Genomic DNA, 22,325 nt, shown 5'->3' with positions numbered 1-22,325 from the left:
CCTTTAGCCCAAAACTCTTCAGTTACTTCCGTAAATCTCTCTCTCCTTTAATATGCTCCTTAAATCCTATCTCTTTGACCAAGACTTTGGACATAGAATAGAATCGTTACAGTACAGGAGGAGGCGATTCGGCCCATTGAACCCACACCCACAACAATCCCACCCAGACCTATCCCCGTAACCCCAAATTTTTACCCAGCTAATCCCCTGCCATAAAGGGACAATTTTTGCACGTCCAATGAACCTAACCTGTACATCTGAGACTGTGGGAGGAAACTGGAGCATCTGGTTGAAATCCATGCAGAACATGCAAACTCCACACAGATAGTAACACAAGGCTGGAATTGAACCCGGGTCCCTGGCACTGAGGCGCACTGTTCCACCATGCTGCCATTTGTCCTGTCTCCTTATGTGGCTCAGGTATTAAATTCTGTTTGATATTGATCCTGTGATGAACCTTGGGATGTTTTATGTTAAAGGCACTACATTTGTCCAAGTTTTTGTTGTGATGTAAAATGAAGCAATACATGCACTGTGCTGTTAATCTGGGATTATCTTGTGTTGAGCCAATAGATTGTTACCAGGCAATGATTATCTCCAACAAGAGAAAATTCAACCAACTCCCCTAGGCATACAATGGTATTATTATCACTGAATTCCCCACAATCAACGTTGACCAGAAACTGAACTGGACTAGCTTTTTAAGTACAAGAGCAGGTCAAAGGCAGGGAATTCAATGGAGAATAATTTACTTCCTGATTCCCCAAACTCTATACAGTATCTACTAAAAATACATTAGGAGTGTGATGGAATGCCTGGATGAACAACAACATTCAAGAAACTTAGGACAGCAGCTTGCTTGATTGGCACCTCACCAACAAACATTCACTCCCTCCAACACTGACACAGTGGCAGTGTACTATCTACATGATGCACTCCAGGAATGCACCAAGGCTCCTTAGCCAATGTCTTCCAAACTTGCGACTTCTACCACCTAGAGGACAAGAGCAGCGGCTACCTGGGAATGTTACCTGTAAGTTCCCCTCCAAACCACTCACCATCTTGACTTCATAGTCACTGGGTCAAAATTCTGAATTCCCTCTAACATTGCTGTGAAGGGGCAGGTATCACATTCTCAAGGGCAATTACAAATGGGTAATAAAAATGTTGACCTAGGCATCAACATCTTTGTCTGCTGATAACGAAAGATCACCAAGGTAGTAAGGAATATAGAAAAGATTGGGTTGAGATAATAGACAAAGCATTAGGTTGTTTCAGGATTTGGCCATGTGGCTCTTTGAGCCTACTCCGCTATTCATTTTGAACATAGTTGACCATGAAATTCAATATCCTGATTCCCCCTCCCCTTTGATCCCTTTAGCCCCAAAATCTTGCATCAGGCCTTTCAGGGGTGCATTTCATCCTGAATTTTGACAGCAGATATCGTTTCTGCCTGTGCATTAAATGATTGATATGGTAGTGTTGATCTAGGGTTTCTTCGGTCCAAGTGGCCAGCATCATCACCATTGGAGAGTGTTGCGTACTCTGCGTGCAGTCAATGCCACAGCGACCCAGTGCCCCCCGCCAAGCCCTGCTCTCGAGATGCAAGTCAGTAACATATGCCCTCCCTTGACTAAGTTTTCCTTATTTTCTTCCACTCAAAGTTGTTCACCCTGCAAAGGATGTTCTGGCCCAACCAGCGCATGCTACTTTATATTGCTTCCCCCCCCATTTTCACTCATCTGAATCTAGCATCGTAATCCTCTATCCCTTTGCCCGTTCCTGTGTTTTGGTTGTATTGTTAATTCCCTGTGGCGAATTCTTCATCCTGTACTAAGATGGCGGACCACTATTAACAGCAATGAATGCGGGATCTCAGGCGCCCCGGTTCCTTTACCAAGATGGCGTACACATGACATCAGGTGGCTAACGCACCTGATGTCTCCCGCCGGCTGTTTACCAAGATGGCGGACTCACCAGGGGCACGCTCTCGCCTGCTCCTTCACCAAGATATCAGACTCAACGGGCCTTCGCTGTCAGATGCTCCTTCACAAAGATGGCCTCTCTCGTCCTAACTCCCGTCTTTACAAAGATGGCGACTACGCCCCGGCCTTTTGCTCCGCCCACTTGGGCATGTGTGTCTGCCCCGGGAGTTGGCGCCGGCGCAGTTGCCACGTCGCGGCGCTTCCAGCCTGAGGGAGAGATTTTGGTGGCGGGCCCGCCTGGAGCGGGGGGGAGGGGGATTAACGGCAGCGTTCTCGGACGGTAAGCAGTGACGAGATGGAGCCTGAGGAGTGGGCCTGGGACCGGAGGGGGTGTGTGCCTCTGCCCACACTGCGGGTGTGCGGGCGGCTGGGCCTGGAGCTGCCAGGCCTGGGGGTTGGACTGAAGCAGCTTCTCTGAGACAGCAAAGGGGCGGTTAGGATCCTTTACCATGTATACCCCCCCTCCCGCTGTTCTCCCCCTCCCCTGCGCCCCCTTAACCACCCCTTTATCCCCTCTACCAACTTTCCTTCCCCCTTTACGCCCCCCCCCCCCATTTATCTCCCAGTCTGCAGCCTCTACCTGCCTGGGACAACTTTTGCCCCAGTAATTGGGCCCCTCAGTTACTGATACCCACTTACTGCAGCTTCCACTCACCACCCTCCTGTAATCTGCAGCTCACCCCAGTCACTTGTTGCCTGTCTTGCCATCCCACACCGCAGCAGGTCCTGCTCACCCACCCCTTCCCTTGCCAATCTACTTGGCTGCTGATAATCCCACTGTCCCTGATTTCAAATTCTCTCATCCTCAGGAATTTAAACCTTTATTTAAACTTTGCTCCACCCCAAACTCTCCTGTTTCTCTGGCCCTTCTCCTGCTTCCCCTGTGTCACCTTTTAGCACTGCTGCGTCACAGTGTCAGGGACCCAGGTTCAATTCCAACCTCAGATCACTGTCTGTGTGGGGTTTGCACATTCTTCCCACGTCTGTGGGTTCTCTCTGTTTTCGTTCCACAGTCCAAAGATGTGTGGGTTAGATGGATTGGATTTGCCAAATTCTCAGGGGATTAGCAGGGCAAATACATAGGGTTATGGGGATAAGGCCTGGGTGGGATTGTTGTTGGTGCAGGCTCAATGGACTGAATGGTCTCCTTCTGCACTGTAGGGATTCTATGACTCTACACCCCATGCTGCCTAGCAAATGTGCCTTCTGCTGATTTGATTCATTATTGTCACAGTAAGAAGTATTGTTTCTTGCGTGCTATACAGACAAAAACAGATCTGTCCTTACTGATTGTGGTCTGTGATTGTTGGCTGCCTGGGCACCAAACTTTGAAATGTACTTGCTCTGCCTCTCTCTTCCTTTAAGACTCACCTTCAAGAATGTCAGTCTTTAACTCATTGGGCAACACTCCTATTTCTGTGTTTGAATGCTCTTGATTCAAGTGTCATCCCAGAGACACAAAAATATACATAGTCTTGTGTGGCACTGAGGGAGTGCTGCACGCTTGGAGGTGCCGTTTCTCAGATGAGGCTTGATGTTGCGGCCCCATCTGCCCTTTCATTTGAATGTAACATGTGATATAACGCTATTTGATGAAGAACTGGATATTCTCTTGGTATTTAGACCATCCTAAATCAGCTCCAAAATCGAACAATCTTATCAGTTATATTGCTGCTCGTGGAACTTTGATTTGTGCAAACTTTGGCAACATTTCAAAACAATTGAGTTGATCACAAAATGTTTTTGCAACCTTTTCTGATCTTGAGAGAGGCCATAGTGGTCTGGAAACACTCAGCATGTGTGGAGATAGAAAGGGAGTTATTGTTTTATGTTGATGGCTTGTCATTAGACTTTCCTAAAAGCCCCATGTGCCATCTTTCCCATTTGAGACAGTATTGATGTACACTTTCTGTGCTTGTTTCTGGTGATGGTGTCTAAAATTTATGTACCCATAACCTCATTCATAGACACTTGTAGCTGTGCCCTCTTGTTTCCCCTAGGGTCCATACATTTTCCACTCGCGCGCGCACACACACCCGAGATGTTTTCTGTGATCCCATTGCAATTCCTTTGCTCCCTCAATCATCCCCATACTGTATCTCCCTCCTAACCTCCCGAGGGAACAGAATTTGGAGTCATCAGACTTGAAACATTGGCTCTATTCTCTCTCAGGCCTGCTGAGATTTTCCAGCATTTTCTCTTTGTTTCAGATTCCAGCATCCATAGTAATTTGCTCTCATCTTAGATGCTTTGTGTTGCTGACTTATTGGGATACTGTCCCTAACTATTAGGGATTTCAGCTCGATGCTTTGAGCTGTCAGATGAGGTTGATGCTCTTGGGCATTCTAACTGCTGGGCAGTTAGAAAAATAAAGTTCTAAAAATTATTCCGTAGAATTTGGGTGTTGATGGCTCGACCAACATTTATTACCCACCCCTAATTGCCCTTCAGAAGGTGTAATGTATGCAAAGTATGAAGTAAATATCCTACTTTCAATCCAACAATGTATAGTTTGAAGTATTGGTTAATTTGGTTATTTTTAGCAAACAATAATTTGTTTTATTTGAATTGCTTAATTCAAAATTTTCATAGAATCCCTCCAGTACAGAAAGAGACCATTTGGCCCATCGAGTCTGTACCAAGCACAATCTCACCCAGGCCTTATTCCCGTAACCGAACACATTTACCCTGCTAATAATCCTCCTGACACTAGGGTCAATTTTAGCATGGCCAGTCAACCTAACTCGCACATCTTTGAAGTGTGGGAGGAAACTGGAACACCCAGAGGAAACCCATACAAACACAGGGAGAAAATGCAAACTCTACACAGACAGTGATCTGAGGCTGGACTTGAACCTGGGTCCCTGGCGTGGTGAGGCAGCAGTGCTAACCACTGTGCCACCATGCTGCCCTGTAAGGTAACATGATTGCCAAAAAATAGAAGTTGATTACACCACAGACGTTGATCATTTTCTGTGATTCTTTCAGTGTTGCTTCTCGTTTAACGCTATTTTTTGATCCGTGTAGCGTAAAAATCTGGCAGATGTTCCAGTGCAGTGCTGAGGGTGAGTTGCATTGTTGGAGGGACATATTTCAGGTGAGACATTAAACAGGCCCAGTTTGTGCTGTCAGTTGGATTTGAAACAGATGTTCCCAAATGGTGTGGCAGAGACAGCAAGTGGGATTGCAGCCTCCCCCACTTCTGAGACTGCATCTCATACCAAGACACAGGGGATGTCCAGTTCTGCTCCTGCTCTGCTTGACTGTTAAGCTACACTCCCTCCCTCTGAGTCAGTTAGGAGAGTCCCGTCCATCACCAACAGGGTGAACAAGTTTGACATATGAATCACTGATTTCCTCCTCCCCTGCTTTATTCTTCTCCCATTGAATCTTTTTACTGGATTTGATCTTGGCACTGCTGATTGATGTCAAATGCAGCACCACAGTTGCAGTCTGGGCTGATAGAACTGCCGCACCTTCCCACTGGCTGACTGACCTGTGTGTTTGGGAGGGAGGCTAAGAGGGATTGACTACTGTGTGTGTTGTTCCCAGTGGTGGTGTGTCCAGAACCAGGGATCACAGTCTGTGGATAAAGAGTAAACCATTTAGGACGGAGATGAGAAATTTCTTCATCCAGAGAGTTGTAAGCCTGTGGAATTCTCTACCACGGAAAGCAGTTGAGGCCAAAACATTGTATATTTGCAAGAAGGATGGCACACGGCACAGTAGCTAGCACTGCTACCTCACACGCCAGGGACCCAGGTTCAATTCCTGGCTTGGGTCACTGTCTGTGTGGAGTCTGCACATTCTCTCCATGTCTACATGGGTTTCTTCTGGGTGCTCTGGTTTTCTCCCACAGTCCAAAGATGTGCAGGTTAGGTTGATTCACCATGTTAAATTGACCATTAGTGTCAGGGGGATTAGCAAGGTAAATGTGTGGGGTTATAGGAAAAGGGCCTGGGTGGGATTGTGGTTGGTGTGAACTCGATGGGCTGAATGTCCTCCTTCTGCACTGTAGGGAATTCTAAGGAATAAGATATAGTACTTGGGCCAAAGGGACTCAAAGGATATGGGCGTGGGGGGAAGGTGGGTACAGATTACCGAATTGGGTGATCAGTCATGATCACAATGAACAGTAGAGCGGGCTGAATGGCCCCCTCCTATTTTCTATGTTTCTATGTATGTGTGATGGGAGAGTGGAGAAGGGCTCCACTGAGCCTTCTGTCGCAGGGATATATTGAGTATCTAAAATAAAATTTCACAAAATATCTTAAACACAGATTTTCATACTTATATGTATTTCTTTAGTGTTGATCTATCATATACAAACTTTAATCATTATAAACTGGGTGTTGTTATGCTCCTTTATTTGCTGTTTAGGTTTTGTTGGTGTCTTTTGTGGGGGTGGGTGGGGGTCACATTAATTTTCCAGTGTTAAAATAGTGTCACATTAGGGAATAAGGTGGGAAGCACTGACCTGAAAGGTTCTGAGACATTATTTTGCAAAAAGAGCAGGGAACCTAAGGAAGGATGTGCTGGCCTTGGAGGGGTCCAACAGGTTTATTTGGTAGCAAAAGCCACTAGCTACCAAATAAACCTGTTGGACATTAACCTGGTATTGTGGGACTTTTTACTGTGTTTATCCCAGTCCAATGCTAGCATCTCCACATCTTGGAGGGGGTCCAGGGGAGGTTCACTAGAATGTTCCCAGGAATGAAGAGTTTTGATTTGATTTTTTTTATTGTCACATGTATTAACGTACAGTGAAAATTATTGTTTCTTGTAGCTATACAGACAAAGCATACCGTCCATAGAGAAGGAAATGAGAGGGTGCAGTATTTAGTGTTACAGTCATATTAATGCAAGGTAGGTCCATTCAAAAGCCTGATGGCAGCAGGAAATGTGTTCTTGAGTCGGTTGGTAGGTGATGTCTGTATCTTTTTCCCGGCGGAAGAAAGCGGAAGAGAGAATGTTCGGGTGCATGGGGTCCTTGATTATGCTAGCTGCTTTTCCGAGACATTGAGAAGTGTAGACAGTCAATGGATGAGAGGCTGGTTTGCGTGATGGATTGGGCTACATTCATGATCTTTTGAAGTTTCTTGCAATCGTGGGCAGAGTAGGAACCATACCAATCAGGCAGAATGCCTTTTATGGTGCATCTGTAAAAGTTTGAGGAGTCTGGGTCTATACTTGATGGAGTTTAGAAGGATGAGGGGGAATCTAATCAAAACTGGCAGAATAGTGAAAAACCTGGAAAGAGTGGACATGGAGAGGATGTTTCCACTAATGGAATGATTAGAAGTTGAGGGCACAACCTCAGAGTGAAGGGATGTTCCTTTAAAAGATGAGGAGGAATTTCTTCAGTCAGAGGGTGGTGTATCTATGGGACTCATTGCCACAGAGGGCTGTAGACAGCCAGGTCATTGAGTGTCTTTAAGACAGATAGATAGGTTCTTGATTGATAAGGGGATCAAGGGTTATGGGGAGAAGGCAGGAGAGTGGGGATGAGAATCATATCATCCATGATTGAATGGCAGGGCAGACTTGATGGGCCAAATGGCCTACTTCTGCACCTATGTCTTATGGTCTTATTCATCCTGGTGTCCTGTCCAATTTTATTCTTTAATCAACATCACTGAAAAACCCATTTTTGATTTGATTTATTATTGTCACCTGTATTGGCATACAGTGAAAAGTATTGTTTCTTGTGTGCTATACAGACAAAGCATACCCATTCATAGAGAAGGAAAGGAGAGGGTGCAGAACGTAGTGTTACAGTCATAGTTAGGGTAGAGAAAGATCAACTTAATGCAAGGTAGGTCCATTCAAAAGTCTGATGGCAGCAGGGAAAATGCTTTCTTGAGTTGGTTCGTACATGACCTCAGACTTTTTCTTGACAGAAGAAGGTGGAAGAGAGAACGCCTATGGTGTATGGGGTCCTTAATTATGCTGCTGCTTTTCTGAGACAGCGGGAATTGTAGACAGAGTCGAGAGATGGGAGGCTGCCAGGAGCCATACCAAGCTATGAATCAACTAGAAAGAATGCTTTCTGTGGTGCAACTGTAAAAGTTGGTGAGAGTCGTAGCTGACAGCCAAATTTGCTTAGTCTTCTGAGAAAGTAGAGGTGTTGGTGGGCTTTCTTAACGATAGTTTCGGCATGTGGGGGGGACCAGGACAGGTTGTTGGTGATCTGGACACCTAAAAACTTGAAGCTTTCGACCCTTTCTGCTTCGTCCCTATTGATGGAGACAGGGGCATGTCCTCTGCTATGCTTCCTGAAGTTGATGACAATCTCCTCTCTGTTTTGTTGACGTTGAGGGAAAGATTATTGTCACTGCACCAGTTCACCAGATTATCTGGTCATTCTCACATTGTGATGGGAACTTGCTGCTTACAGCTGGAAGGAAGGAGCTGGGGTTTCAGTGGCAGCAGCAGGTGGTCCTGTGGCTTAGTTGTAGCATCCGTACCTCTGGGCCAGAAGGCTGTAAAGTGCTTTAGGACATGCAGGGGGTACAATAGAAATGCAAATCCTCCCCTGTTTGTTCGAGTGAAAACTTTTTCCATCTCGCTGTTGCATAAATATCTCTGACAACTTTCTGGGTCTGTCTCTTCTGGAGGTAATATGAGTTGTTTCCTCTTGTTGCTGAGTGTGACTGTGGTGAGGCCAAAGCTCCAGGGTTTATTTATTTATATTTCTTTTCAATGTACAATATGTTCTGTTTTTGATCCTGTGCATGGTTTTTACTGCCGTTGGAAAAGTTCTCGGATAATTTTGTTTTCCAGGCATGTTCCAGCATTTTGGTGCACTACTGTGCACTTGTTGGCTCCTTGCAAAGTTATCAAAAATTATCTTCAGTCTGTTATCATTAAATAGTGTTTATTATATTCATTGGGTTAGTGTTGAAGGATTTAGGGTTCAGGGTTCTCGGGCTTGACAGGGTAGATGCTGAGAGATTGCTTTTCTTTGTAGGAGAGTCTGGGACCAGAGGGCACAATCTTAGAGTAAGGCCTATTTAAGACACTGATGAGAAGGAATTTCTTCTCTGAGGGGAGTGAACCTGTGGAACCCTTTACCGTAGAGGGTTGTAGAGGCTGGGTCATTAAATATGTTCAGGGCTGAGATAGACAGATTTTTAATTAGTAAGGGAATCGAGTGTTATGGGGATAAGGCGGGAAAGTGGGTTTGGGTGACTGTGTGGAGTTTGCACGTTCACCCCATGTCTGCATGGGTTTCCTCCGGGTCCTCTGGTTTCCTCCCCCACTCCAAAAATGTGCAGGTTAGGTGGATTGGCCACGCTAAATTGTCCCTAGGTGTATCAAGATTTGTAGGTTGGATAGATTAACCATGATAAATGCGTGTGGTTATGGGAGTAGGCAGGGGGAGAGTGTGGGTGGGATGCTCTTTCGGAGAGTTGGTGCTGTCTCGATGGACCAGATTTCTGCACTGCAGGGGTTCTATGATTATCAGATCAGTCATTACCTCATTGAATGGCGGAGCAGACTTGATGGGCCAAATGGCCTACGTCTGCTCCTATGTTTAAGGGATGATTGTTCAATTTGAGGAAGGTTTGGAGGTTCTTCGCCATAGCCAACTCGCTTTATTTTTCAAGTACCCAGTTTTATGTGAAATATTAAAAAACAAACACCTGCTGATTCTTGCCACACTGCTGCAGGTATCTTGTAAATGTCCATCTTGGAGCCAGCAAAGGTTGGCACTGTTGCTTAATTTTTCTCTTGTGACAAATGGGAAAATTAGCCAACAGTCTTAAAAACTAGAAGAACAAACAACCTGACCTTGCACATTTGGATGAAGTCACCAAGCACCACTTATGCTGGCTGAGCATCTTTGGCCATTTAAGTTAATTTATTAGTGTCACAAGTAGGCTTGCATTATCACTGCAGTGGAATACTGTGAAAATCCCCTAGTTGCCATACTCTGGTGCCTGTTCGGGTATACTGAGGGAGAAATTAACATGGCCAATGCACCTAACCAGCACATCTTTCGGACTGTGGGAGGGAATCCAGAGCACCCGGAGGAAACCCGCGCAGATACGGGAGAATGTACAGACTCTGCACAGACAGTACAAAGAACAACACAGCACGGGAAACAGGCCCTTTGGCCCAATGAGCCCGCGCCGCCATTTTACTATGTGCTTTTCCTCTTCCACCCTTGACCCATGTCTATGCTTATGGCACCCACATTGGAAACCAGATTGAGGGGAGAATAATTTAGGGACAATTTGTTACACCAGTCAGCCTAAGAGCACATCTTTGGGGTGTGGGAGGAAACCGGAGCACCTGGAGGAAACCCATGCAACCACAGGGAGAATGTGCAAACTCCCACAGATACTGGCCCAAATCCATGTATCTGCACAGCAAACAGTGATAGTCACTGAGCTGTTGTGGTGCCCATCTGCTTGGTCACTTCAAGCGTACACAAATGATGTGAAGTACTAGGCTACTCTCGAAACATCCAAGAGCAGCCCACGCACGACCCACCGTGTGCATGCCCCTCGTTAGATGGCAAGGTGGACTGACACACCTGTGGAGTAAAAGAGAAAAACATCAACACGTGTAACAGTTGATTTCCAGGAACGTCCCAAGGCTCTGATCCTCATTTAAAACAGTTTCCATAACCCTCCATCCCTATTTCGCTCATGTGTCTATCTAAGTATACCTTAAACAAGTCCAGCGTGCCTGCCTCCACCACCTTACTTGACAGTGCATTCCATATCCCCACAGCCCTCTGTGTGAAAAACCTCCCTCTAGCATCCAAATTATACCTTGCCCCCTCATCCTAAGCCCGTGGCCACTTGTGATATTTGTCTCTAGGTAAAAGCCTGCCACTGTTTACTCTATCTATACCCTTCATTATCTTATACGCCTCTATTAGATCCCCCCTCAATCTCCGTCTTTCTAAGGAAAACAGCCCCAATTTACCCAATCTTTCCTCATAACCCAGTCCTTCCATACCAGGCAGCATCCTGGTAAACCTCCTCTGCACTCTCTCCAGGGTCTCCATGTCCTTCCGGTAGTAAGGCGACCAGAACTGGACGCAGTACTCCAAATGTGGTCTAACCAATGTTCTATACAACTGCAGCATTAGACGCCCAAGCAAGGAATTGAACCCTGGTGCTGAGGCAGCAGTGCTAACCACTGCGTCATCATGCCACCCACTTGGTCTTAAGACATGGTCTTAGTCACAGGCAGAACATCTGAAGGTCTGTTGGAGGCTCGCTGATTTTGTTGTTGTATTAGATTGCTTGCTACCTTGGGGAAAGGTAAGATTTTCAGGAAGAATTATGGCGTCAAAAAGTGACTTTCTCTCTTATGCACCCTTTGTGCTTTGTTAGATCCTGTACCTTTGTTATATTATATATAAGTAAAATAATCTTCCATTAACTCCCCTGGCCAGAAATACAAAATCTTCTGGTCATGCTGGCTTCTGAGCGCAGCTTTCTCCCCACCCTAATTAAAACTGATTTTGTTCACCTTCACAGTGTTAGCTGTTGCCTGCTGCTCCTCCAGATACAATGCTCTAGGGCGTTGGAGACCTTTGGATTAGGCCATGTTATGCATGGCAAAGTACTGCAGCAGTTTAGCATTGATTTCTGCAATCGTGGCTGACCAGATAACTCTTCCTGCTCTTTACCACCTAGGCAATGGCCTTGTGGTATTATCACGAGCCTGTTAATCCAGAAACTCAGCTATGGTTCTGGGGACCTGGATTCAAATCCCGCTATGGCAGATAGTGGAATTTAAATTCCATTTAAAAAAATATGGAATATCTACTGATGATTATGAAACCATTGTCAATTGTCAGAAAAACCCATCTGTTTCACTAATGTCCTTTAGGGAAGGAAATCTGCTGTCCTTATCCGGTCTGGCCTACATGTGACAGCAATGTGGTTGACTTTCAACTGCCCACCAAGAACAGTTAGGGATGGACAATAAATGCTGGCCAGTCAGCGACGCCCACGTTCCACGGATTAATTAAATAAACCCCACTTGCCACCAGGTGGGTTGGGAGGATTTACAGGCTGATAACTAACCTATTTGGCCACATTGTGTATGTACTTTCAATGGTGAAGTCCCAAACTGGATTTGAACCCAGAGATATGGGCGCTAAAACTGCGCCACAGTACCACCAGTTGCTGCTGCTGCCGAAACCCTCGCTCCATGCTCTGTTGCCCCTCCTTCAGTGGGTGAATCACCTGATGAAGGAGCAGTGCTCCGAAAGCTCGTGATACCAAATAGACTTTAACCTGGGATTCTGAGACTTCTTATTGTGCCCACTCCAGTCTAACACCGCCATCTCCACATCAGACTTCATCAGAACAACCCCTGGGTGAGTTGCCTCATGCAAATGATGTGCCAGTCCTGCCACTGCTCTCCATTTGAATTGTGCCATGATGTGTTCTGTTGGATCTGTTCATCATTGGTTTACCTTGCATTCTCCAGGCTGGAAGCAGTTAGTCCTCCTGTTTGAGTTGAGCACAATAACAATTCCCCACTCCATACACTTTTACTGATGTGTGCAAGGTGCCAGATGGTTACACCCATGTTATGGACCATTTTAGCCAATGGCCAATAACCAAAGAAAACTAGAGCAATCAGTATTAGAGCCTCAACGTTTTAACAATTTATGAAAATACCTTGGACAAAGGAAGTAAAAGTACGATTGCCAAATTCACTGGTGATAAAAAGACGGGAAAGTAAATTGTGACAAGGACATAAAGAGGCTACAGACAGACATTGATCGGCTAAGTGAGTTGGCAAAGTTCTGACAAATGGAGTACATTTAGCTGGTGAGAGATTTCAGAGCTCTGAGACTCGGGGATCTAGGTTTCCTTGGGCATGGATCACAAAAGGCTAGTATGCAGGCGCACCAAGTAATAGATTATTGTGAGGGGAATTGAATATAAAAGTAGGGAGGTTTTGGTTTGGTTGTGCAAGACACAGGTGAGACCATATCTAGAGTATTGTGTGCTGTCTTGATCTCCTTATTTAAGCAAGGATATAAATGCATTGGAAGCAGTTCAAAGAAGGTTTACCAAATGAATACCATGAACAAGCGAGTTGTCTGATGAGGAAAGTTCAGACAGGTTTGACTCAAAGCCGCTGGAGTTTGTGTGTTTTTGGGGCATGTCATTGCCTTTTACCCCACTCTTTGGTGCGTAACACAAATGTTTCAGTGTGGCATTTGGAAATGGTTGGGAATGGGTTAAAAAGTGCAGCTCACTACTACACAGTCGTTGAAGTGAATAGCATGGTTGCGTTCAAAGTGAACCTAGTTAAATACTTGAGGAAGGGAATGCAGAGTATGTTGCTTGAGTGACAGAGGCTTGCATGGCGCAAAACACCAGGCTGTGGCTCCTGTCAATCCTGTCATTCAATAAAAAGTGTGCTAAATAATTGTGAATCTCCCATTGTGTTGTGTACAGTAAGTTATTAGATGCCCTGTCCAAGGGGCAGAATTTTGTACCAAGTGGATGTTAATGTCCGTGCTTGCTACCTTCAACATTTCATAATCACTTCACTTCATTTCTGTGATGTGTCGTAGGGTGTCATTCAAGATGCATCTTTGGGGATGAAGGGAGAGGGAACTGGTAAGCTTCAGAAGAAACCAGTACTGGAGTGAAATATTAATGTCTCTACTGACAATGAAGGATATGCTTGTCTTTTTACTGCACAAAGTGCAATAAACTGCCCGCTAAGGAACTGTGATGTGGAGTTGCTGGTGTTGGACTGACCTGGGCACAATAAGAGGTCTCAACACCAGGTTAAAGTCCAACAGGCTTATTTGGAATCATGCGCTTTTGGAGCACCGCTCCTTCACCATCACTCACCTGATGACGAAGCAGTGCTCCGAAAACTCATGATTCCAGATAAACCTGTTGGACTTTAATCTGTTGTTGTGAGACTTCTTACAGTGCCCGCTAAGGAACTGTTTATACTTCATTTAGTTCTTCCCTGGTGGACCGGCTGCGATCAGCAGCCTGAATGTGGAGAGACTTGCTCGTGTTTGCCTGCAACATCACAGTGTTAACAAGGTGACTGAGCAACGCTGGCACATTATACCACGTGAAGTGAGAGTGGTTCAACACTGAACATTTCAGCTTTGAAATAAGCCTGTCATTGGAGTTGTGACGTGGAGATGCTGGCTTTGGACTGGGGTAAACGCAGTAAGAAGTCTCACAACTCCAGGTTAAAGTCCAACAGGTTTACTTAGTAGCAAAAGCCACTAGCTTTCAGACAATTCGCTGCTTCGTCAGGTCAGCGAATTCGTCAGACAGCGAATTGTCTGAAAGCTGGTGGCTTTTGCTGCAAATAAACCTGTTGGACTTTAACCTGATATCAGAATTGTGCCAGGAATCTGTCTGTCTCTTGTTATCAGACTGTGGATTTCTTCAAAATGATGTACTTGCTCACAGGTACATTGTGCCGTCTAATCTCCCAGTAGTCTGCTCAAGAATGTCAAGCTGCATCTCCCTTCGCTATTTTTGTTCATTCCTCCATTCTCACTTCTGCTCAAGAAGGAAGGCTTTCTCTAGGTCACTTGGACACACAAGCAATACAATTCCAGACTTGGTTTTTTTTTTCCTGTGTTCTTTCCAACTATCTGATTACACAACCCATAAAAGAAGTCATTAATATAAAATTGAATACCCCTGTGAAACTCTGTAGTCTATTTAAGCTTTTTATTTATTAGTGACACCAATAGGCTTGCATTAACGCTGCAGTGAAGTTGCTGTGAAAATGCCTTAGTCGCCACACTCTGGCACCTGTTCGGGTACACTGAGGGAGAATTTAGCACAGCCAATGCACCTAACCAGCACGTTTGTGGGAGGAAACAGGAGCACCCAGAGGAAACCCACATAGATAGGGGAGAACATGCAGACCGCACACAGACAGTGAACCAAGCCAGGAATCGAATTGGGTCCCTGACTCTGAGGCAGCAGCGCTAACCACTGTATTTATTGATGGTTACTGTGGGGTGAATGCACACTGTTTTTGACCCGTCAGTATTTTAGTATTCTCTTTTTGGAATGCACACTGATTCCCTGTGTCAGCCTGTGGATGAAAACACTGCATGGCTTGTGTACGTGCCTGGGGTATAACCAGCTTCCGGGGAAAGTAGCTTTGAATATGTAGAAAGTGAATGGAATTTGACTTTGAGTGTGATTTTACTGTGATTGCCTGAGGGGGATCCCCACTATATCTCATACAAAGTGTTTGTGTGAAAACGCTATCTCATGAAGTGTTTGTTAACCTCTTTTATTTGGGGAAATTAGTAAGTTGAACCTGCAACCACTTTTCCATGAACACTTTCCTCCCAAGAGCAGCCTCCAGTACTGTTGTCAAAACAGCCTCTAACTTTGTTTGGAAATTTTTTTCTTGAGACCTTGCCTGCCAATTCTTCCCACCTCCAGACTTTGCAACCTTCGAGCGAACTCCCCAGACTGAAAAAGGCAGGTAGCTGAGCTATTTCTGAGGTATTGCTGCTTGTGCAGTTGTGTTTGTCAAGCTTTAGAAAAAATGTGATAGTTGATGTATTACAATGCCTCGGGCTGTGGTCAACCAGCAATACAGCTACAGAGTTTGTTCCTTCAAATTTGGATTATAAGCTGAGGGAGCAGCTTGAACTGCTTTACTCTTGTGGTGAAATAGCAACAGTTGTTGGCTTTGTGGCTGTGTTAGGAGCAATTTATAGGGATGAATTAAGAATACCACAGGAGTGCATTGCTGCAACATTGCATTGTATTGGCACAAGTGTGTGGTTTTCCCTTATATCTCAGGACAAGAATTAGTTGTACAAAAGGCCACTTGACACTTGGTGGTGCTTCGGTTTCTCCCCCCCTCCCCCACACAGTCCAAAAGACGTGCTAGTTAAGTGTGTTGGCCATGCTAATTGGGTAGCACGGTGGCACGTTGATTAATGCTGTGAGACAGCAGTGCTAGGGACCTGGGTTTGATTCCCGGCTTGGGTCACTGTCTGTGTGGAGTTTGCACTTTCTCCCCGTGTCTGCATGGGTTTCCTCAGGGTGCTCCAATTTCCTCCCACAATCTGAAAGGCATGCGGGTTAGGTGCATTGACCCAGACAGGCACTGGAATGTGGCAACTAGGGGAATTTCACAGTAGCTTCATTGCAGTGTTAATGTAAGCTTTACTTGTGACTAATAAATAAACATTAACTTCAACTTCTTCCTCAGTGTACTTGAACAGGCACCAGAGTGTGGCGACTAGGGGATTTTCACAGTAACTTCATTGCAGTGTTAATGTTAGCCTACTTGTGATACTAATAAATAAACGACAAAACTTTATTCTCTCATTGGAAAAGTTTCATTTGGTGTCCTACATGGATAAAATGCAGCAAAGCAAGCACTACTAAACTTGTTTTCTGTTTGTTGTGCCTATGTAGAAGGCTGCCAAATCTGATTGCAGTAAGGGCACCCATGAGACTTGCACAGGTGTCTTTTTTTCACAGGTGTCTTTATTTTCAACTTCTGATCTCCGTATACTTACCTGGCAGGGGTGAAATTATGATCAAGTAGGTCAAGGGCTGCTCATTGCACTGGGGGTATGCTGATGCAAAATGATAGTGCTTTGCCAAAGCGAGGGTAGAGTAATGGATCAGGATAGCTAAAGAGGTTAAATCAAGACTTTCCCTGATGTAATTCTTCAAAGCCATCTTGGCCCTGCGGCTAAGATAAAGGTTAGATCAAACCCGGGAGCAGGTGCAATGCCCCATCCTCTGAGCTCGGATCTTGTTTGATTGAGCCCCAAGATGGAGTGGGCAGCACGGTGGCACAGTGGTTAGTACTGCTGCCTCACAGTGCCAGGGACCTAGGTTCAATTCTGGCCTCGGGTAATTGTCTGTGTGAAGTTCACGCATTCTCCGCGTGTCTGCATGCTTTCCTCCAGGTGCTCTGGTTTCCCCTCACAGTCCAAAGATGTGCGGGTTAGGTGGATTGGCCATGCTAAATTGACCCTATTATCAGGTGGATTAGCTATGGTAAATATGTGAGGTTATGGGAACAGGGCCTGGCTGGGATTATGGTCAGTGCAGACTCAGTGGGCTGAATGTACTGCACCGTAGGGATCCTATAATTCAATGTGGCAGCTTGGATCTTGTTTGTCGCTCATGTGGAGATCATAAATTGGATTCAATTTGAATTGTGTGTTTTGGTTGGAATAAAAGGACCATAAGGTGCCAAAAAAAGTGTTTATTTTTTTGAAAGTGTTAATTTATCTGTTCTTTTTTGTCCTTTGGTATTCTTCAATCACTCTGGAATATTCAGTAACTGCTGAGGACCGTTCTGACATCAAGGAATTCAATTGAATTTGTCTTGACTTTTCATTGCATTGGTATGAAGTAAAGTCTACAATGGGTCTCCCAGGGCAGCACAGTGGTTAGCACAGCTGCCTCTCAGCGCCAGGGATACGGGTTTGATTCCCGGCTTGAGTTACTGTCTGTGTAGAGTCTGCACATTCCCCCCAAGTCTGCGTGGGCTTCCTCCAGGTGATCCGGTTTCCTCCCATAGTTCGAAAGACATGCTGGTTAGGTGCATTGGCTGTGCTAAATTCTCCCTCAGTGTATCTGAACAGGCGCTGGAGTGTGGCAACTAAGGGATTTTCACAGTAACTTCATTATAGTGTTAATGTAAGCCTACTTGTGACACTAATCAATAAACTTACAAAAAACTGTGCATAATATCATCCTTCAGTGCTTGGTGTGCTACAGCTATATGCTGAAAAATCTGACATGAAATCAAAATAAATGTTGATCACAGTCTGCAGCATCATGCAGATTGAAGCAGTTAATGTTTCAGGCCACTGACCCTTCATCAGAACATAGTGTGCTGTCTAATATTGGGCAGTTTTTCATGATCATTATGTTTTGTTTAGCAGGTCAATAAGATAAAATGAAGCTGAAGGAGATTGAGAGGACAGCCATTCAGACCTGGAGTCCTGCATCGCACCATCCCCTCTTTTTGGCTACAGGTAACTTCAGAAACTTCATCAAATCATAGGAAATGTGGCCCTTGGCTAAACAGCTTCAGTTCTGGAATTGGTTTTAATATATCATTTTTATGGATGTGGAAGGCGGGGTGGGGGAGCTGATATATATTTAATGTCCTTTCATAGAATTTTGTTTTATACTGTCACTCTTTGTACTTTGTATGAATTTCTCAGATTCCGTCTACTAAACTTGTGCTCCAAATGTGCTGGGAAATGGATCACTTTTCCACTTGGTGCACTCGGCTCAGCTTTGGGACTCAGTGATTGCAGGACATGTAACTTGAGACCCAGTGACATAGCATCACGCATTCAACCCACATCTAATGGCATAGCTTTGTACATCCAGCAACACATTGAGCACCTTCAGTAAATTTGCGATTGGTTGAATCTTGGTCTTTCCCTGTATTCCAACAGTGACAGCGCTTTAGTATTTAACTGCTGATAAGACATCCTGAGGTGGTGGAAAGTTCTGTTTAGACATTAGATAGTTTGTTGTTCTGTACTGCTTGCTTATCTGTATGCACTATTGTTAGGGACCAGACCAGAAACTCCATGGTGTATTATGCAATTAACCTAGACCTCAAACCTTTGCATTTGATGTTGGCATTCGGGTGAACAATAATATGTTTTCACTCCAGGTATGATGTAATTGACCCACGTGGAAACAAACAAACTTTATTTAAGAAGACAGTTAGGATGTAACATAAGAATTAGCATAACTTTTACCAAACAAAATACTCAAACGTGACAAAGTAGAATTCTTAACACCTAGTTATCTCTGTTGTTCCAATTTGAAGCAATTTTCCACAGACACCCTTCTCCAGAATTAGTTAGCACATAAAACAAGTATGTTCACGTGGTGCTAAATTTCCAGCCTTTTAATACTTCTGGACAGATATCCAGACAGCAGTTTCCAGAGAAGGATAGATCCTCAAACTGCAACTCTGAGAAAGAAATATTTTCCTACAGTAGAATCTCAGTGAAAGAGACCCATCCTCTGGAAGTTTCCAGTCTCCAACTTCAGAGAGGGAAAAACACAGGCACTGCTCTCTCAACTCCAAGCAGCAACTAAAACAATAACTAAGCTTGAATTCTCAGTGTGAGCCTAGCTCCACCCAGTCATATGACCCTAATCAAATTTTACTCCACAAAATCCCAAGGGAAATCTCAAATATAAACCTGCGTTAAAACAAACACTGCAGAAGTTAAAATCAATTATGCTGCTGCAGAAGCAATACAGGATGTCAGTCACAGACAAAAGGGTACCGATAATAACTCAAATAAGGAAACATGACTAAAATACATTTCTTAAAGGCACAGTATTGTCACATTATGTTACCAAGTCCTTTGTTGATGCCTTCAGTCACTGAAAGGTGTGTGTGTGTGTGTGAGTATTGCTGTCTTTATCTGAAATTCGACAAAATAACTTGCCTAAAAGAATAACAGCCAGAGCAGTTTAAAAAAAAAAGTACTTTCAGTAGACAATTGCATAAGCCTATCGAATATGTTGAAGTGTAAGTTACACTATCTTTTGCACTGTAGGTACTTCAGCACAACAGTTGGATGCCACCTTCAGCACAAGTGCAGCACTGGAAATCTATGAGCTGGACTTTTCAGATCCCTCATTGGATGCAAAATTGCGAGGTTGCCTACCTGCTACCAGTAGGTGAGTGCCTGGTATATATGCTTAAATGTACAATAATAAAAAAAATGGCTTTTTTAATTACATAAGGGTGGTTAGCACTGCTGCCTCATAGCACCAGGGACCGGGTTCAATTTCTGGCTTGGGTCGCTGTCTGTGTGGAGTTTACACGTTCTCCCTGTGTCTGCTCTGGTTTCCTCCAAAGATGTGTGGGTTAGGTGGATTGGCCATGCTAAATTGCCCCTTAGTGTCAGGGGGACTAGCTAGGTTAAATGCTTGGGGATAGGGGCTGGGTGGGATGGTGGTCGGTGTAGACTCAATGGGCCGAATGGCCGCCTTCTGCACTGTAGGATCCTATATTCTATGTACTCTAAGAAGAATAAAGGCTTTAAGCAACTGAGATTAGACTTCACAGGATAACTTGTCTTTGTCACTGTTAGAATGTGTTTGTGAGCATTCCTATTTAGGGTATGTTGTAACATACTTCCCTATCCATTGTTGGAATGCTGGTCCACATTCAATCTAGCGAGCTAATGATTTGCCCAAAAGAGACTCTTTGTTTCTGCCTGCCATAACAGAAGGAGGGTGGGGAAAACTGTGCCGCTGTGCAATGCACTTAGGACAACTTTACAAAACAGTATTGGCAGGCCTCCGATGTGGAGCCTAATCTTAGGAATGGCACCTGGCCAGGGCAGCGTGGCTTAGTTGAGTTGTTTAATTTGTAGCATTTCTGTTCTTTTGGAAAAGTAACTCTGACGTGGCGACTCTTACAGATTTCACAAGCTGATCTGGAGCAGCCATGGCACAAGCTCTAGTGGAGTCATAGCAGCAGGAGGCGATACAGGAACCATCACCCTTTACAGTGCAGAACAGATCCTTGCATCAGGAAATGACCCCATCATTGGGCAGAGTGAGAAACATGCGGGTCCTGTTCGTGGATTGGATTTTAACCCCTTCCAGGTATTGGGACTACATTTTTGTTTTCTTTCACAAACAGACATGCTTGAGTAACTCCTGAATCACCATCCACCAGCCCTCATAAACCGAAACCTTAAATTCTCATTGTGAAATTTTGGCAAAAATGTAATGTTTTAATAGATTCCAGTGGGGAAGAACTTCAATTATGTGCATTGATTGGAGAAGTTGAGACTTTTTCTTGAAGAAGAGAAAGTTGAGAGAAGATTTGATAGAGGTATTCAAAATCAGAGTATTTGGAGAGAAACTATTCCCATTGGTGGAAGGCTTGAGAACCAGAGGTCACCAGTCAAAGGTACTTGACAAAATAAGCAGTGGCTCTTAATGTCTTGTCTGTTGCATAATGTATGTGTCATGTCAATAATGTTGTTATGGTTGAAATAGAAGATGGGTGTTATTTCTCTTTGAGCACATAGGGGATAACTGGGACACAAGGTTGTGTGGGAGGAGAGCTATGAGACTGGACATGTCAAACTGTCAACAAAGCAAAGCTCTGTCGTGTCTTGGGGCTTGGATTCTCTTAACATTGATGACATGAGGGGAAACTTTTTTACATCGCAGGTAGTTAGGGCCTGGAATGAATTGTTTGTGGTGGAGGCAGGTTCAATCGAAACATTCAAGAGGGAATTGGATTATTATCTGAGAAAGAGGAATGTACAGGGCTCTAGGGAGAAGGTAAGGGAGTGGCATCGTTGAATTGTTCCTTCAGAGAGCCAACACAGACACAATGTGCAGAATGGCGTGCTGTGCTGTAATTTTTTTATGATACTATTTACACGCACTCATAATTGTACCTTTTGTGTTACATGTTTGTACATTTACCAATCAGAAACATTGTGGTAATAAGTGACAAGAAGTTGTTGGAATCAATGTATTGTCACGGACAAAACTTTTTCCTACTGCCAGTGATCTTTGATATTTGTGTGTATGTGGTGTGTGTGCTTTCTTACACTTCGAGCAATTGTCCCAATTTAAATAATTCCAGCAAGCTATTTTAGTTGTGAATTTAAAAGTAAACATTTTTTATTATCTTACACTTTACCTAGAGTGACATCTCACTCTCTTCACTCAATCCCACTGTCACATACACAAAAGATTAGGGCAAAGACAATGTACAATTGCTTCGGCCTCTTTTGTTGCAGGCCTATAGTTTCTGAAACATGTTGATATTTTGGTTGAAGTGAAGGTCTTGTAAGGCAGAGGGTTTTCGGTAAGCTGTGGAGAATCTTGTAATCTACTTCCAGGAGGTAATGTTTCAGGTCAACTTGAAATTGGAACAGGTTGGGGAGAATCCTTCTATCGAGATATGGTCAATTGTTACCTTGGCTGCTTAGTTGATGTGTAGCTGGTTGAATGGCTACCCAATGGATTCTGTCCAGAACAGCTTCTTCCTGGTTGAAAATCAGGAAACAGATATGGCTGTCTTACCACATGACCTGTTACAAGCCCAAAGTCCTTTCCCAGATAAGATGGGTGGCTAAGTCGGTTATCCATCCAGTTGTGATGACTTTTACGGTACAAGAGTTTGCAATAGCGAGTGTCTTTGTATCTGAATGTCCAGTTCAGTTTGAAATTACTCTTCTGCGTTAGTTTAGGAAAAAGCATTGTGCTAACATCAGTCTAAAAAGTTCCTATAGTTCCCGCCTGAGACAGAGGTGTTCTAGTCCACAGGAGAAGTTAGGTGATCCTCAGGCGGTTG

The 22,325-nt window shown here is 44.4% G+C and overlaps 1 protein-coding gene across 3 annotated transcripts in view; it reads left to right on the top strand.

Moving 5' to 3' along the window:
* Nucleotides 1–2,164: 2,164 nt before the first annotated feature.
* sec31b (SEC31 homolog B, COPII coat complex component) overlaps nt 2,165–22,325 on the top strand; it is a 90,876-nt gene continuing 70,715 nt past the window's right edge. For 2 of the 3 annotated variants that reach the window (XM_080215901.1, XM_080215899.1), the window contains exons 1-4: nt 2,165–2,265; nt 17,899–17,991; nt 19,552–19,675; nt 20,425–20,611. In XM_080215901.1, the coding sequence (XP_080072027.1) occupies nt 17,913–17,991; nt 19,552–19,675; nt 20,425–20,611 (390 nt within the window). In that variant the 5' untranslated portion in view covers nt 2,165–2,265; nt 17,899–17,912. Of the gene's footprint in view, nt 2,266–17,895; nt 17,992–19,551; nt 19,676–20,424; nt 20,612–22,325 lie in introns of all 3 variants that reach the window. The other variant, XM_080215900.1, reaches the window with a different exon arrangement.

Source organism: Carcharhinus amblyrhynchos, chromosome 31 (genome assembly GCF_965287045.1).
Source record: "Carcharhinus amblyrhynchos chromosome 31, sCarAmb.v2.hapA, whole genome shotgun sequence".
NCBI lineage: Eukaryota > Metazoa > Chordata > Chondrichthyes > Carcharhiniformes > Carcharhinidae > Carcharhinus > Carcharhinus amblyrhynchos.
This window is presented reverse-complemented; position numbering and strand designations above follow the sequence as displayed.